General features: G+C 38.6%; 1 protein-coding gene across 1 annotated transcript; it reads left to right on the top strand.

The window, feature by feature from the left end:
- Positions 1-4904: 4904 nt before the first annotated feature.
- On the top strand, positions 4905-18116 carry LOC148429720 (solute carrier family 28 member 3-like). Its single transcript, XM_088420586.1, has 17 exons — positions 4905-5035; positions 6671-6747; positions 9222-9313; positions 9439-9628; positions 10081-10225; positions 10950-11063; positions 11764-11841; positions 11914-11994; positions 12082-12162; positions 12246-12371; positions 13929-14056; positions 14737-14905; positions 14989-15186; positions 15504-15585; positions 15660-15758; positions 16878-16992; positions 17126-18116. Exons 1-17 carry the CDS (start codon positions 4976-4978, stop codon positions 17244-17246), a joined length of 1956 nt encoding a protein of 651 aa, XP_088276712.1. The 5' UTR covers positions 4905-4975; the 3' UTR covers positions 17247-18116.
- Positions 18117-18748: the final 632 nt, after the last annotated feature.

Below are 18748 nucleotides of genomic sequence, written 5' to 3'. Positions count from 1 at the left end.
ATTTGCTTATGCACAGATGCACCACTGCATTGATGATGAACCCTGGATACAACCCACATTACACCAACTTGCAATGGCTAAGTCTGTAGGCCTATGTGAGACATAAAGGGTTAACGTTTGTCTGCACTGGACTTGCCTTGAAGAAGGAATGTCCTTGTCAGAAAGAGAGCGAAGGAGGAGGAGGCGGTGGCGGTGGAAGAGGTCACATTTGGCCGCGAAGCCCAAAACAAAATAATGCCCATCTCTATATCCTCAAATGTGATGTATGTTTCCATGAGCACAATTTTCTTTTAATGACATTTTGCCACAAAATGATACATTCTGCCCCCTCAAGAAAGACGTAGGTGCTCCCCACAAAAGCATTGAGATGTTTCATTTGCCATAAAAGAATATTGCAGATATGTTTTAATGAAAATATGCAGCCTTTTTAACCATCTTTCAGTTTCATAATTTCTTTATTGAAAAAACATTTAAAGAAAACATTTTAAAAAATCTTTTCAAACATCTGAATTTTTCCTTCAAAAATGTACTCTTCAGATGTACTTCACAAATTTGACTTCAATATGTTTTACCCATGACCATTTTTTTGATTGTGTCTGAATTTTCCTTGAAAAAGTTGTTTTAAAGTAGTTTATTTTATTATATCCGAATATAAACATCCTCAAATTCATTTTTTCTCTATAGTTGTTGTGAAATAAAAAAAAAAACATACAGTGCTAAAATCTATTTTTCCATCAAATATTTGGAGGCGCACAGATTTTTTTTTCTGTGAAAATTTAATTTTTTGAATCTATTATTTGATTTAATTTAATCTCACATGTGATTTGTCAAATATATGTTCCCTTTCCCAAGAAATGTATATAAATATACTCCTTTGTCGCCTCAAATCTATGTCCACTAAATCCCCCTGATACTGTCAATCTCCTTCAGTGGGAGGTGCACTGTTTGCATGTACACAAAAGAGCATTTAATGCCCTTGTGTTTACAAATCAAATATTTGTCCACTACAGTTTCAACCTTTTGGCTTCCAGGAAATGGAACTAGAACCCTTATGGAGGGTATTTATAAAGAAAAATCAAAATCGATATTTAGACCACCTTATCTATTTTGTCGATCACTTGAAACTTTATCCGCCAACATGCAAATCCTTCAGCCAGAGTGGATCACATATATCTTTTGCATATCCATACAGGATATACAGTATCTACTGTAATTTCTTTTTCAGCATTTTTTTTTTTTTTGCTGTTCAATGTATAAATACATTTTTCGTTAAAATATGGAACGCTGTATGATGAAGCCCACTATTTGCAGGGCATAGACACCAATCCCTGTCATTTGCGAATAGTCGATGATCCTTCATAAGAGCTTACCGATGCCACAAGATGGCAGCAAATCACTTAAAATGCAGATGATCATAAAGCATTAACTTCTAGCATGTACACATTTACATGCCCCAAAACAATTGTAATTATTAATTCAACAAACGTAAGTGAAATTACACGTGCTAACCAATGACGTATAAGCATTCCCTTTTTAAATGAGAGTACCATACTTAGTGTTCCACTTTTGACTATGGACAAGGTGCATTTAAGGACAGCAAACAAAACAGGACATCTCAAATACAGATGAAATCATTGATTAATTAAACCAACAAACAGCGTCAATATTCCATCAGGTGGTGCCAAATCAATACCTTAATTGCTTCAGTCTACAACCACAAAACACAAATAACTGAATTGTTTAGTAAATTATGGACATTACACTCATAACAAAAAATGCGGGTGGTCCGTTTTGTTTTAAACGTGTGCAGGTGTTTATTGTTAAGCATTTTTCAAAAAACAACTTTCTTGTAAAATACTATAACTCAAATAACATACAGATCCATATATGCATTCATACAAAAAAAACAACAACATTTCTCCAGGTCGGGTTTGGTGCTTCCAACCAGATTTTCTTTCTCATATCAGCTGTGCTTCATGTTTCACCTTGCATGTGACATCACACGTCCATGTTCTTCCTCCTTTTCCTGCTGCTGTGACTTTAACATGACGTTTGTAGTGACGCACAGACAGTACTGCTGAATAGAGGCCACGTAATTATGGAGCATCTGCGCGCGCGTGTGTGTGTGTGTGTGTGTGTTTGTTTGTGTGTGTGTGTGTGCGCGTGCGCGCGCGCGTTTCACAGTGTTCGGCGCGTGCGTGGGTGTGTGCGGCGGATGACTGCCGCACACACACAAAGACAGTATAATATGTGTCTCTGTGGCTCTAATTAAAAGGTTGTCACAACAACAGAGTATTGCAACTAATCGTGTCCTTCCTGTTGAGAAGTGACGGCTGCTTCAAACATAATGAAATATGGCCGTCCATCACTAATGCCACTCATAGGGCCTCAGCGATAACACTTTGCAATTATTGCCCCGGTGCAAGCGTAGTGGCCTTGCACACACTGCATGTACACTAATGTGTCATAATTCCTGCAAATAAGTCGTCCATCACTTCTCTGTGCTCCATTTAGCACTAATTGCATTTGGATTGGTGCAGTGCTTGCCTTTGACTTTTAAGTGCACGCGTGACACATGCATACATAAGCATATATACATATATATATATATATATATATATATATATATATATATATATATATATATATATATATATATATATATATATATATATATATATATATATATATATATATGTATATATGAAATTACATTAATAGTTTGTTTTTATCTCTCCATGAGCCATCACCTTACCATGGTGGAGGGGTGGCTTGCATGTTCCAAGGATCCGAGTAGCGAGATTGTCTGGGGTTCTATGCCCCTGGCAGGGTCACCCGTGGTAAACAGGTCGTGTGAGGTTCTACTGTAGACTGAGGTCAGCTCAGAGACTCCTTATGATGAATGCGAACATTGGACTCAGGTTTCCCTTGCACACACGTGGGTCACTGGGGCCATCCTCTGGAGCCAAGCCTTGAGGCGGGGCTCATCGGCAAGTGCCCGGTGGCCCGGCCTACAACCAAAGGGCCGAAAGGACAATGTGGATCCCCGTCACCATGGGCTCACCACCTGTGGGAGGGGCCAAAGGAGTCGGGTGCTATGGACATGCAATGTCACCTCTCTGGCCGGTAAGGAGCCTGTACCAGCGATGTCAGAGTTTGGTGTGCATTGCCGGAAGTAAGTCAAATCAGGTTCCAGTGACGGTTGGACTCCACCAAGGGGGCCCTTTATCCGTTTCTGTTCTTTACCTTGATTGACAGACTTTATAGCTTATCGGTTTGGGAGTGTCTGCATTACATCTCTGCTATTTGCCAATGATGCGGCACTGTTGGCTATTCAGGCATTGACATCCAACACTCACAGGGATGGTTTGCAGCCAAGTGTGAAGCGGCTGGGATGAAGATCAGCACTTCCAAATCAGAGACCACGGTCCCCAGTCAGCAAAGAGTGTACTGTCCTCTTTGCGTCCTGCCCCAAGTGGGGGAGTTTAATTATTCTGTATATTGTTCACGATTTAGGGCTGGATGGAGCCGGAGATTGACAGGCGCGTCAATATAAAGTCTGCTGTGATGCGGACTCTGCAAAATGGATGGATGCTTGGATGGAGTTTGTTTTGAATTCTTCATTTTATTTTATTTCTACTTAACGGTATATAATGTAGGCGGTGCAGTGCTTAGCACGTCCACTTCACAGTCAGGGACCCGAGTTCAAATCCACCTCGCTTCGGCCTTCCTGTGTGCAGTTGTATCCCAGAGCCCGCATGGGTTCACCGAGGGCATTCCGACTTCCTAACACACTCCAAAGAACATGCATGGCAGGTGTATTGGACTGCACTCAACAAAAAAATAAACTCAACACTTTTGTTTTTGCTCCCATTCTTCATGAGATGGACTTAAAGATGTAAAAATCATTCCAAATACACAATATTGTATTTCTCTCAAAGATCGTTCACAAATCTGTCTAAATGTGTGATTGTGTGTGAGCACTTCTGCTTTGCTGAGCCAATCCATCCCACCTCACATGTGTGCCACATAAAGATGCTCATCAGTCACCGAGAACGGGTGACATGTGAGTCAGAACTGGGACATTTTCAGCTTCCAATATTTGTGCACAGATCATTGCAACATGGGGCCGTGCATTTTCTTGCTGAAACATAAGGTGATGTTCATGGATGGATGACACAACATCTGTGGCATTTTACTGTGAAACAAAACTGCACATTTCAGTTGGATCTTTAAGTTCATCTCATGAAAAATGGAAGCAAAAACAAAAGTGTTGTGTTTATTTTTTTATGTTGAGTGTCATTCTCCTTAGATGTGATTGGGTGCCTGAGTGGTTGTTGGTCTCTGTGTGCCCTGGAATTGACTGTCAACCAGTTCAGGGTGTCCCCCACCTACTGCCCAAAGTCACCTGGGATAGGCACCAGCAAGCATTCGACCCTTGTGAGGATAAACGGCTGTAAAAAAAAAATGGATGGTATAAAATGTAGTGCATACAATATACTTGTCATATATATATATTTTTTTTTTACAGATGCCACAATTAAACAAATATTTGCCTAAGTGTATTTTGTAAGATTTTTATTATATTTTGTATGCATTGTTTTTATGTTTCTAAATGACAGTTAAAAATATTTTGTTTTCATTAGATAATATACATAATTTTATTTTAAGTATTTTGTTATGTAAGTTTTGTCTTCATATCTTAATATTGTATTACATTACGTGTTTATTTCATTTCGTGTTTATAGACGTACCGACTTGAATGAGCGAAGGTGAACTCATTGATGCGACGCTGCCCTCTAGTGTCTGCTGTTGACATCTCATTAGGTGGAATGAAAAGTACCCGGAGACCCAATCGCATAGAGCGGGAGGAGTAATTTTATGGAGAAAAGTGTATGTGTGTGGGTGTGTATGTGCGTGCGTGTGCGCGCGTGCGGCTCCTGTGGTGTCTTTGCGGTGAAAGTGGAGCACAAATATGATGGAAATGATTGGGAGGCAAAAAAAGGGAAAACACAATGGAGCCTTTGACGCTCAGGTAGGAGCATTGTTAAGATAGCTTTCTCAAATGTGTCTTTTCTAAAAAAAATATCCAAACGTTTTGTCTATAATGCAAACAACTTTGGGGTTTTTAAGTATTTTTGCTTTTATTAAACATGCAGTCCCTTTTTCTGTAAAATACTGTAGAACTATTTTTCACAACAGTTTTTCTGGAAAATGTATCAAATGTTTGACCTTGAATAGTTAGTTTTTCCCGACCCCCTCCCCCTCCCCCCAAAAAAAGAAAGAAAAACGAACTTTATCTCGTTGTGTGTCTCTTGTGAAAATATGACTGAAAGTATGACTTTAAAACATTTAAATACAAGTACTTTGTTTGTAGTTTTTTTTTCTTTCTTAAGCTTTTTTTTTTAATGTTAAGCATACTAATCCCCTTCTGAGAGTAAGCAGTACAGAGGATGGATGTTTATTTTAGCTTGTTGGTAGATAAGAATTGTGTCATATTCTGTCTTTAATCCATTTAATACTCTTCTTTTTAATTAAAGGGGGAATATCAATATGGACAGTATAAAAACGCTTATAACATGTCACCCGACACTAATTTAAAGTGCATCTTTACCTCAAATAAAGTTCAGATGTTCTAGTTGGATTTTGCGTCCATTTTTGGAGCATTATTTCATATCTGTTTTACTTATACACAGAACTTTGTTTTACTTGCGATGACAGTCGTACTTTAAAAAGTATTTAAGGGCTTGTATCATGGAAATTCAACTTTCTGGAGATTTCATCAATATTTCTAACCCTAACTACCACAAATTGTTATTTCTCTTCATTGATGTTTTGTAAGCATTCCTTTGCTTATTCTGCGTTCTCAACAGCGGCCCCACCCAAGCAGATAAACATGATTAGCGAGAGGCCTGATGACAATAGTAAGCACTCCTACCACCCATGCAAAAGTAGTATAAAATATCATGATATAAAATATCATGATATGATTAGATAGATAGATAGATAGATAGATAGATAGATAGATAGATAGATAGATAGATAGATAGATAGATAGATAGATAGATAGATAGATAGATAGATAGATAGATAGATAGATAGATAGATAGATAGATAGATGGATATTGTCATTACTCCTGCAAAATATCAAATTTTGACTCAACAAGCTCGAACCGTCCAAAAAACATACAATACAATTGATTGACAGGCGGAGACAGACAGCAAGGCCCGTCGGGATGCGCTATGCTGAGCGCTCCGAGATCTCAGCAGTGGAAAAGTTGCATGAGGTGGTCATGGAGGCAAAATACGTAAATAAATATATAAATAAATAAAAAACAGAAATGTATTGAACCTTTCTAGAGGGTGAACAAGCTTTACTTGAATGTGTATGACCTTTTCCTTTAAAACCACATTTTATTTATAAAATGTACTTTTTTTTCCTTGCCCTTCAAAATTGTAACTTCTTCCTCAAATTTACATATTTTCTTGTGCAGTTGGCTTGCTGTTGTAATAGACAAATTAGCTTTGGTGTTTTTCATGCGCTTTTTGTGTGAACATACTAGCCGGAATCTTGTGCAAACAAGGGTTTTAATATTCTCCTCTGGCTGTGTGTGCGTGTGTGTGCGCATGTGTGTGTTTGTGCGTGTGCGCGTGTGTGTGTGTGCTGCAGGAGAAGGTGTGCGTTGACATGGACTCCATCATTGATGAAGATGCTGAGAAAAAGTCGAACCGTCACAATTACAGTTTGTGGGTCTTTTTTCAAATAGTTACATATTCACTAGCCACATTATTAGGTACTCTAATGTGTTGGAATATAAGGGGTAAAACGATTAATATTTTAAACATTAAATAATTTCATGATTATTGTGGATAAGGCTCATTTAACCACACATTAACACCAGAAAGTCCAGGATTTTTTTCTTATTAATTAATTAGTTAGTTTGTTAGTTAGTTAGTTAGTTAGTTAGTTAGTTAGTTAGTTAGTTAGTTAGTTAGTTAGTTAGTTAGTACAATTCATGGGTCATTCCAGAATTGGAGGACATTTTACATCACACCTATCAAACTTCAAAGAATCTACACACAAAATACCAAAACATGCAGTTTCTGAGTAAATGTCCTGTGAACAAATCCCTCTGAAAAACTAAGGATGAATGTGTGAAAATTGTTTTGAAAATGCTAAACAAGTCTGGAGTACCCCCAAAAATGACATTTTCTCTTGTCCCACATCCTGTAATGACCTAACTGAATTTCAAATGAAACAGTTGAAATGGAATTTAAATTGCATTATTTTTGGGTTGGTAATATTTGTTTCATTGCTGTCTCTTGCAATTGTGGAACATTTGTTTTAATAAACATAACATTTCCAATGATAACTATCAATCATGGGCGAGTGTTCCACAACATACATGCAAGAAGAAAGCGATGAATCACGCAATTCGCTGGACTTACTGTAACATCCTCAAACAGTTTTCCAAAAGAATGGGTAGAGCAAAGGTCTTCTAATTTTCGTTTTTTTAAAAAAAGAGGAACCATGACTTGAATGCCTAACTCTATCTCATGCAACATTCTTATGCATATAATCAGAATAAGATAATAATTATTTAATTTTTTTCTTGCTCATTTACATAGATACGTTTGTCCTCTTGGTCAGCAGTATCGTCGAGCTAACCAGATAGTTTGTACACCTGAGAGAAAGCTAATTATGAGCTCAGATTTGCAACCCTGTTACTGTGATTAGAGTGAATGTATTTATTGATCTATGAAATCATTTCAAGCTGAACTGTCCTCCAGTTCTGGAATGAGAATATTGTGGACTTCTTTGGTGGGTGGAATGGCAGGAGACTGCACGGGTTTGATTCCGACTCCGGCCTTCCTGTGAGGAGTTTGGGTTTGCTCCCGTTGCCCTGGTTTCTTCCCACAGTCCCAAAAACATGTAGGGTAGGACCTGTCGATCCGACACTCCAAATCTCTTCAGGTGTGTTTGTGAGTCTCAATGGTTATTTTTCTCTGCTCTGTGATTGGCCGCCACAGTTCAGGTGTACTCAATCTTAAGCACTGTTAAAAATATGAAAATCTAACAAGCATACAGCATAGCTCATAAAATCTACTGATCTTGATTTTGTAGCAAAAAAAAATGTTTAAAAAAATATGTTGTATTGACTTGGTTACACGGCATTCATTAAAACAGTATTAAAACACTGTCGGTTTGAAAAGTATATCCAAAATGTGCAATATACTCATTATTCTCGTTATTCTCAAATGCTAAGATGCAAAAAGCCTCCCTCTTAACATTGAAGGGCTGTTCCAGAAAAAAGCAACAAACTAGGTTTTATGCAAAAACGTTTTGTGACATAACAATTGCGTGATATGACAGCTCAGCTTACCAATTATCACATAATTAACTAAAATCAAATATTGGTTCATCAAATATTAACTAATCAATTGATTAACTAATATTAATAATAATACAAAAATAATCACATATTTACTGGGCCGTGTGGTAGCCAGCTCAATTCCAGCTCCTGTGTAGAGTTTGCGTGTTCCTTCCTGTTTGCATGTTCTCCTCGTTTTTTTCTTCAGGTGCGTGGTAAGTGTATGTGACACTCCAAATTGCCCTAAGGTGTGTTTGTGAGTTTGCATGGTTGTTTGCATAAACATCTACGTCTTGTCTTAAGCTTGTCCACCATATTTGATGTGACGTCAACCTAACTTCATAAAGGGACAACCCGCTAAGTTTGTGTATCTCATTCAACCATCAACACACACAAATAGATTTAGGAAAAAGAGTGACACCACAAACAAGGTCTGTAGTTAGGTAATTATATAGCTTTCCTCCCAAAAGTGTCACACTCATACAGCTATAGTTTAAAATAAATACATCTTTGGAATCAAACTTTATTACAATGTTTCTATACACTAAATTACCATTGGGTGCAAATTTTCTTGTGGAAAAAAAAATGAATTTTGGTGTTTTCTGTGGAGATTGGGAGAGACTCTTTGTTTTAGCATTCAGTTCAATGAGAAGTAATGTTTTAAGATACAAGGGTGATCATAGAGTGAATTTATCTGATCCTATCTTAAGGCACATATATAAACAAAAAACACAGGCATGATTATTTTTCTTTTTCCTATTTGACCTAATTAGACATGAATGTGTACCTAACATTGTCGTCGTGAGTTCCCTTTATACTTTATTTTTTATTCTCTCTTTGTGTGCGCAGCCTGCTGATGAGGAAAGTAGAATTAATGAAAGTCTTTTGCGTCCAACACCGAGACAAACTGAGGTTCCTCCTTCAGCTCGGGATTTCGGCATGTGAGTGCTCTTTGTTAACTCAAGACCCTACAAGTTGTAAACTCCCCTTACAAAGTAAATTGTTTAATATGTTACACCCCTGCCACGGATGCGCAAGGAGGTATTAAACTAGCCGTGTGTTCCAGGCTGGGTTGTCGCAGTCATCGTGGCCTGCGTGCTGAACTTTCGCCGGGCTATGGTGGCGCTGGTCATAACCTTAATGGTGTTCTTCTTCCTCACGTGGGATTGGCTGATTGGACGCTACGGTGGCCGGATATGGGCGGGGCTGCTTCCTGTCAGGGAGCTGGTCGGCAAACACTGGATTTGGCTCAGACGGTAAGAAATGATATCAGAGACATGGATTCTGACTTCTGTGTGGAGTTTGCATACTCTCTCTCTGCTTTGTGTCATGTAAACACAAACTGTTGAGCAACTCTTGTATAATAAAACATATTGTATTAGGCATATTTTACCACAAAAGAATTGTATGCGTTTTCATACGTCTTTATTTTACTTCCCTCAGATTGCTAAACCCTGCATAATTTAACTAAAAAGAGTGACAGAATATTACAATTTTCTACATTCTCTTTAATTGCAGTATGTGGTTTTGTCAGTTTTTAAAAAGATGGCTATTGGGGGTCATAAATCCCTCATATCATAGACACGAATACTACAAGGCCACATAACATGAAAAAAAGTTGTTCTCCAGCTCTGATCGATGCTGCAGCATGTGTATAGTCTAGATGTTGGATTTTTTTTCTTCTTTTTTTTGTCTCTTCTCTCTGCAGGCTGATTCTTGTGTGTGTGCTGGTGGGCCTTGTTTTGTGGCTGGCACTGGATATAGCCAAACAAGGAAAAAGGCAACTGGTTTCTTTCTTCGGTTTGCTGATTCTCACCTTTCTCATGATGCTTTTCTCCAAGCATCCTTTCAGAGTAGGTCACATGCATGTTACACACACAAAAACACACACAGACTGGAAATTGCCACCCGAAGTAAATCTGTAAAATATATCAAATCAAAGCGCCTCCGTACAAACAAGAAACAGACAAGGTGGTTCACGCATTTATTTTCGGTAGATTGGACTATTTGAACAGGGTTTTTCACAGACTTGTGACAGAAAAAAAAAAAAGCAATCTGCCAGCTGGTCCTGAATCCTGTTATTTGAGGTCTTACTGCTACTAGAAAACTGGATGACTTTACACTGGCCCAGAATTCTTTACGATGGCTTCCTGTGAGTCAAGAAGTCAAATAATAGATTTTAGATTTGTTCTGAAAAGCTCATGGCTCTCGGAACTAAGAATGGTACATTTTTCAAATAAACCCAAATCTGAAGAAAACACAGTTTCAATAAAAAGAAGTTATCCAGAAGAAGACAAGGCAAAAACAGCTTCATTTTTATTGCACATTTCACACACAAGACAATTCAGTGTGCTTCACACAAGTAAAAAAAACAACTCCAAAGCACAGCAAATGCGAGAAGTCAATGCCATATGAAATAAACACCTAAGATTTGACAGGGAATGATTTGATTGGATCCATGAAAGTTTAAATCACACCCGCAAAATGACGAAACATTGAGTTTGCCCACTCTCGGTGTACAGTGACTCAGATAAACTTGACTTGCCCATTGAACGTGTATTGATTTTTATGTTTTAGTGGACCTGGCAAGCATTGCTCTGTGGACTGGGAATGCAGTTTGTCTTTGGACTTTTCGTTCTCAGGACCTCCTTTGGCTTGAAAGCATTGAACTGGCTCGGTCAGTGTGTTGAGGTATATACAGGCAAGCGGGTACATGTGCATAAACACACAGACACACACAAAAAATTACCCAGAAATTTTGGAGAGGTTGGTTGCACAGTGGATGAGTGTTTAGTCGGTACCAAGTTCAATTCCAGCTCACCCTGGCCTTGGCCCTGGAGTGTGCATGTTCTCTTAGTGGACGGCTTCCTCCCACATTCCAAAAACATGCATGGTGGGCACATCGGACACTCTGAATTGTCCTCGGATGTGATCGTGAGTGTGAATGCTTGTTGGGCTTTGTGTGCACTGCGATTGGCCGGTAACCGATCCAGGGTATCCCCCGCCTACTGCCCAAAGACGGCAGGTATAGGCGCCAGCAAGCTGGTGACCCGAGTGAGGATAAGCGGCTATGGAAATTGGATGGATGGATATTGTAGAGCTGATCATTTGAAACCTTAGAGAAATACATTTTGGTATTTATCTGTACTCTTACTTCCTAAATCCATGCAAATAATTATTAGGAAATCAATACCAAAATCAGTCTTCACCCAGATCAAAATAATACTTAAAAGTGACATGAGTGAAGGTAATTTGAGCACATTTTTCTTATATGTGTGTATCAAACTGGTGACACATGGCAATGATGTTTTTCTTTGTGAAATATAAAATAAATATACATGTTACCTGGATTTTGTAGACATAAATCTGTGATTAAATGTTTTCTCTGCAGACCTTTTTATCCTACTCAGATGTCGGCTCTCGTTTTGTCTTTGGGGAAAATTACACGGAGCACTTCTTTATCTTCAAGGTACGTGCATTATGACATTCATTCATGGAGAAAATGTACAAAGTGTATTGTTTCTACATGTTTTTCACACAGGTGATGCCAATCTTGGTTTTTCTGAGCGCCGTCATCTCAATGCTCTACCATCTGGGCTTCATGCAGTGGCTGGTCAGCAAGGTGAGAAAGCAGCAGTACTGGTCAATGACTTAGAATAGAAAAGCACAGTATGCCAAGAACACCTCAAATTGCACTTCCTGTCGACAGATCGGCTTCATAATGCAAGTTACCATGGGAACGTCTCCGGTCGAATCCATGGCCGCAGCTGCAAATATTTTCCTTGGGCAGGTGCGTTACCATGACAACAAAAATATGCCACCACCAAATCCCCCTCTTAATCATCATCCTCACTTCAAATCGACGTGTTTCAGACAGAAACCCCCCTGTTGATTCGACCCTATGTCAATGAGCTCACCCTGTCCGAGATCCATGCCGTGATGACGGGAGGCTTCGCCAGCATTGCCGGCAGCCTCTTGGGTGTCTTCGTTTCCTTTGGGGTGAGGCATAAACATTCAAATCTAGAATCTGCTGAACATTTGCACCTCGAGCACAGTACATACTGTACATGCATACCTTCATACATACCTCCTACATACAATCATACATACATACATACATACATACATACATACATACATACATACATACATACATACATACAGTATATTTGTTCCAAATAATGTATGGACATAATTGCTTGTGTTTTGACATGAGGGGGTTTATTTTAAAGTTGTTCCCAGGGGCATGTTGTGACGGCTTACTTTATTCCTCACAACCTGTTGCTGCTGCAGAATCACAATTTGCGCTGAGATACAAACAACAGTAACATTTAAAGTAACACTACGGCACATTCAATCGCCAATTCAGGGCAGTAAAAACTTAATTATGCTGGCATGTTATTACAGTGCATGTTGCCAGCATTTAGTACAGCCTCTAGTTTGAATAGGTTGTTAGCGAGACGCTTTCAAGTGCTCTATGTTGGCTGGTGAGGGCAGTCGGTTTAACTTTCAGTTTAATAGACGCAAATTACTTGTTTCGATGCTGACAGCCTGAAAGTTCGTAGAAATCAGGATGACTCAAATGTGTGTTCTGTGGTTCTGACCACTTCATCTCAACCAATTTTATGGGGAGTTGTCTAAAACCTTTTTTTTTTTAAACAAGCATAAGATATGTAATTAAAAAACACACAAAGCTCAATATCTGCAAGCCTTCAGGAGAAATACAGGACCCTGTGTTTACTTTCAAATTGCCTGTGTCGATGTCTCGGTTTTCTAGTTGAAGAAAATGATGGTAAAATATTGACAGATCAGACAAGTGCAGTTTGTAAACAATGAAAAAAAATACACCACAGCTAAAAGTAGCAGTATGCATGTTGTTCAAACTATTCAGTATCAGGAAATATCTCAGATGTTAAAGAAAAATGAACATGGCCCTCCTTTTGAATTACATTAACACGCTGGTTCATAAATGTTGTTGCAGTCTGAACAGCAATAAGTAAACACTGGGAAAACTGGTTATGCTGGGTACTATTTTATACTACAAATTTTGAAAAAAAAATCTCATCATGTTTTCTTGAACTAAATGAACTAACTAACGCGCGCTCATACCCTTCTTAGTTTTGGGCATGACAACTATTGTTAGATTCTTTGCGCCACAAATATTATATAAATAAATAATAGACATATTTCCCCCTTTTGTGATTGGAATGGTAATTGGTTATCGGTTATTTTTCAAACTCGCTGATCAGCAAATGTGATTGGCCCCAAATATGCTGATTGTGTAAAGCCAGGTCCGGTTCTCGAGAGCCTCAATCGGGCATGTTTTCAAATGTTCCCCTTATTTTTCTCTCCAACACACGTTATTTAAATGATCAGATCACCAGCAAGGTTTGCAGAAGCCTGATAACGCCGTTAATTAAATCAGGCGTGCTGGTTGTGGGGAAAACCTGTTAACGGTTTGCCTATTACATATTTTGATGGTACTGCATATCAAAATCAAGATTGTTGGGTCATGTAAGAGATGTATTTCACAAATATTCCCTTCTTTTTGTGAAGGTGGAAGCTACACACTTGGTGACTGCATCGTTGATGTCCGCTCCCGCCTCACTGGTCGTCTCTAAAATGTTCTGGCCAGAAACGGAGACGCCAAGCACAAAATCAAGTTGGTCCATCAAAATTAAAGGGTAAGAAAAAAAAGGTAAAAACAGTATAGGCAAGTTGAGTGGATAAGTAGCCATGAATGGCAAAGAAACATAAGTGCTGTATTGGAAACACTCCTAAAAATGTTTATAATTGCTTGTATTAATAATTCAGACTGTAAAGATATCAAACTATGCAATAATACTGAGGTTTCATTACAATAAATTCAGATTAAGAATAAATATCTTGCAGTTGAGTCATTTAAAAACAAATGCTCCACAAATGCCAGTTCCCCTAAATAACCAGCTAATGAATTAGCTCCTATCAGACATAAAAAAGTTTGAATAAAGTATTGAGACGTATCATTTCAACATTGTTCCCCTTTGACCTTTTGCTGTTACTTAGCAGCCTGGACTTTAGTGCCATCTTGTGTCATTTTTTGACCTTACAGAAAGAAGGCAGAGCAGCTGAGAAAAGGGTAAATAAACCCCCGAATTTGAATAAGTGGAATGAAAGTCAAAAAGGTTATGCGAGATCTTTTATTTAAAAAGTCAGTCGATACAAAAGTAAAACGTTAAGCATGATCTTTGAGCGACTGCAATTTAAAGTACATACTGTAAATAGCTGAGGCGACAGTCCACGAAGAAAACAATTGACGAACTCCTTAATAACCAGTGATGAATGGGGGTGGGGCTCTTTTTGTCTTTTGAAACGTTTTCTTCAGGGAAAGCACCAATCTGCTGGATGCAGCATCGAAAGGAGCCATCTTTGCTGCAAGCCTGGTGGCCAATGTGGTGGTCAACCTCCTGTCCTTTATGTCGCTGTTGGCCGTTTTTGATGCCGCGCTCACCTGGCTGGGGGGCATGTTTGACTACCCGCAGCTCAGCTTCTCAGTAAAGGCTGCACACTAAATGAGCTCAGGTTATCGGATGTTGAGTCAAAGTAAAATCAAGTCCATCAATTTGTCGTCTTACAGCTGATGTGCTCCTACGTCTTCATGCCCCTGGCCTTGATCATGGGAGTTTCATGGGAGGACAGCTTTGTGGTGGCCGAGCTGGTGGGCATTAAGACCTTCCTCAATGAAATTGTGGCCTATCAGAAGCTTTCGCTATTGATCAAGAATCGCAAAGCTGGCGGGCCGGAGTACGTCAACGACGTAAAACAATACATTTCTGTAAGGTTGTCTTCTTTTTATTTTGCTCTCTGCAATTTTTACCTTAACCCCTACCTTTGCCCCCAAAGCCATCTCACCCCTACTCTCATACCCTACCTTTAATTGCTTAACCCATCACCAAACGTTAAACCCAACCGTAACTGCAACCTTACACCATCCCACATACCCCATTTGAGAACCGCTTCTAACCCAGCTAACCGTACTTCTACCCACCTAAAACCCTATCTCTCAGTCTATGATAACCCGTAATCTTAAATCAACCCACCAATCAAACGTACCGAATGTATAACAAGACAGGATGGATTTCTTTTTCACAGGTCCACTCTGAAACCATTGCAACATACGCTTTGTGCGGCTTTTCCAACTTGGCCTCTTTAGGCATGTCGATAGCAGTGATGAGTGAGTGACGACCACAAATCTCGCACCACGAGAAAAAATAAAATTGCTTATTATTAATGTTGTTATTTTTGCAGGTTCAATGGCTCCAGAGAGACAAAGCGACTTCACCACGTGCGGCATTCGAGCCCTGATCGCAGGGAGCGTATCCTGTTTCATGACGGCCTGTGTTGCAGGTGACTGCCTATGCTTCATTCAAATTTCACACTTATGAACAATTAATATTATTTATGCTTCAGCACATGGCAGCGTAAGCTTCTTGGTAAGTGGCAAACAAAAGATGTACTGTTGCGTATGCGCCATCACTTCTTACAGTTGGATTTGAATCATCCTATTGGGAACACATTTGCATGAATATTCACGCGCATATGTCATATTAATATGACTAGACTGAAGATATGAATAAATCTGGGATCCATTTGTCCCTTCACTTAGTGTCTGATCTTTGAATTAATGAGTTATTATTACTTATGATGAGTTATTGTGTCAGCTTTCTGGAACATAACAGCCCGTAATTGCAGCGAGTGAACTCAATTTGAATTACAGGCTCGCACGTTCATTCACATTGTATGTGACGAAAACAGTCTATACATACAATAGTCCACTTGACGTAAACTTGTATTGAAAACCTCAATACAGAACATGCAAAGTGTAGTACATCAGATTTTTTGTACCAACTTGGTTTAATGCTGAGTGGTCTCAAGTTTAGTTTGGCAAGGAGCTTTGCTATGGCTCCCTACATTATTGTCTTTGTTACTATTATTAGCTGTGGCTGCAATCACCGCTGGGTGCTTTGCATTTATGTCTCAGGCTAATGTTGAGCTGCTCCTGTGCAAAGCAAAGTTAAAAATTTAGATTCACGTGATTTAAAAAATAAATAAATAAAATATGACTGTAATTAATTGACCGCAATTAATCAGTTAATCTGACACCTTATATGCTTGAATACTGGAATACTCCACAATGTAACGGAAGTGCAATACAGTATTTATTTCATAGGTATAACATTGATAATGTGTTGGTATCTAAAAGACAATACCTACAATCTATGTGTTCATTTTTCTGTGTTTTTCCTTAATCCAATTTATTATTACATGAATGTGTGCCTATTAGATCACACAGCGGTATGATAAAATACGGTATCTTCAGTCATTCTAAGTCATTCATACTTAATGATATCTTTCTTCACAACTTATCTGGGTGAGATGACATGGCTTCACTACCGGGCGGTGACGATTTTGACTTAAAGAAACCACATATGGTTCTTCTGTGATGAGATGTGTGTGTGCTTGCAGGCACGCTGTACATCCCCAAGCTTGATTGCCCCTACTACCTCAGAAGCACATTCAACAGCACCAATGTGACGGTAGCCACACAACTGCTCACCTGCTGTGCACAACTTTACCACAGGTATGAAATATTGATTTGTAACTATGGATGGGAGGGTCTGGAATTTTTACTAGGCAATGAACAGGGGGATATCAAAACAATTTATATATGTTCATCCATCATGAGTTGATGTGTGTTTCTATTTTATTGTCAGCGTGGTGGTGCATGAGCCGGGGAACTTCACCCTGATGGAGTTTAATGAGAGCAGCATGCAAGTGTGCTGCACCCTCACACCCTCCTCCTCATCACACTTCAACTGTAGCTGGCTGCTTTGATGCACCATTGACAGCATTTTTTGTTAGGTTATATTTACATTGCCTTTTAATGGATTAATTTATCATGACACAAGGGGGAATTGATTTTTTCTTTTGTTTGAATGAGTTTTTGTCTTTGGAAATGACGTGTATTCACAAGATAATCGCAGGTATAAAGCTTTAGTAGCAAGTCCGTTTTCAGTCAGTCACATCAAATCAGGTTCAGAGGTCTAAGATAGTGCTGTCTGGGAGTTTAGAGAAAGATGCTTCATGATACAAAGCAATTCAAGAACAAAGTCCATGTAAGTGTATTTACATTCATCATTGCATTTCAAATCAGCCTTATATTGCAAAGGGAAACAATTTAGTCTTTTTTGTTTGTTTGTTTGTTTGTTTGTGTTGATTTATTGCCTCTTTCTTTCTTTCTTTCTTTCTTTCTTTCTTTCTTTCTTTGCATCTATTCTATGATGATCACTGTGTCATAAACCCTAAAAGAAGACATACAGAAGTGTGCAGCTGTAATTAAAAAAAAGTGTGCAACTGTCAAAACAAAGTAAAGGTTTGTTAATTTGCCAGTGAAAATGTTTATGCCACATTGGCAGCTCCACACTTCTGTATAAACCTCTTTTAAGGCCACATGAAAATATCTTAAGCTAAGACATCCTTGAGAGAAACTAGTTATCGCTGACATTGTAGGAAGGATTTTAAAGACACAAAGCAAGGAATCCTAAATCCTCCATCTCAAGAACAACATCTATGACAGACTTAAAGTGCAAATGCCTTGTTTTCTCTGAATTCTTATAGTATCACCCCTCTGAGGAGTGTAATTTTCGTTGAATGCGTCATTGTATTTTGTCCCGATCTTGAAAATGAAAATTTTGTTCAATTAAACTTCATCATTCATCATTTTTGTAAAAAAAATAAAATAATAATAAATATATACATATATATATATATATATATATATATATATATATATATATATATATATATATATATATATATATATATATATATATATATATAAGCCGGTCTAATCATTAACGCATGATCATTTTATACAAATGGCGCTCAATCTTCTTCTCGAAAGTGGGAAGACACCACACTCGAAGCCGTGTTTCCTGAGTTTTCCCCGGTGTTGTTTCGATGTTCTCTTGGTTATTAAAAATGTTGAAATAAAAAATATGTATATTTAGGTATCTACTGTAGCTGTAACTTACAAGCACGCCAAACACGCACATACAAAGTACCGCATACAGCATTGACTATGACTAAGTGGAATTTTGAGAACGTCTACTGTAATGTAGTACATGACCGCTGGGTGTCGCTCGTGTCTTTAAGCGTAGCACTATAATGAAAGGGTCTGTAGCAGGTCGCCACAAACAAACGTCGATCGACTATACAGTACGTGTTACATCAAACGTCTATTGCAGGGGTGGACAAATCTTTCGGGTCACACACATTTTCCAAAACCCAGAAAACAGGTGACCCATGATTGGTCGTTTCCTGAGCACCAAGCTACT

This window comes from Hippichthys cyanospilos, chromosome 1 (genome assembly GCF_059441005.1).
Source record: "Hippichthys cyanospilos isolate Australia breed blue-spotted pipefish chromosome 1, RoL_Hcya_1.0, whole genome shotgun sequence".
NCBI lineage: Eukaryota > Metazoa > Chordata > Actinopteri > Syngnathiformes > Syngnathidae > Hippichthys > Hippichthys cyanospilos.
This window is presented reverse-complemented; position numbering and strand designations above follow the sequence as displayed.

Bases quoted from the DNA above. Each gene is read 5' to 3' on its own strand.
- LOC148429720 (XM_088420586.1), top strand. From the start codon at position 4,976: ATGATGGAAATGATTGGGAGGCAAAAAAAGGGAAAACACAATGGAGCC. The intron at 9,629-10,080 runs GTAAGAAATGAT...TTCTCTCTGCAG, and splicing joins CACTGGATTTGGCTCAGACG to GCTGATTCTTGTGTGTGTGC. The intron at 16,993-17,125 runs GTATGAAATATT...TTTTATTGTCAG, and splicing joins TGTGCACAACTTTACCACAG to CGTGGTGGTGCATGAGCCGG.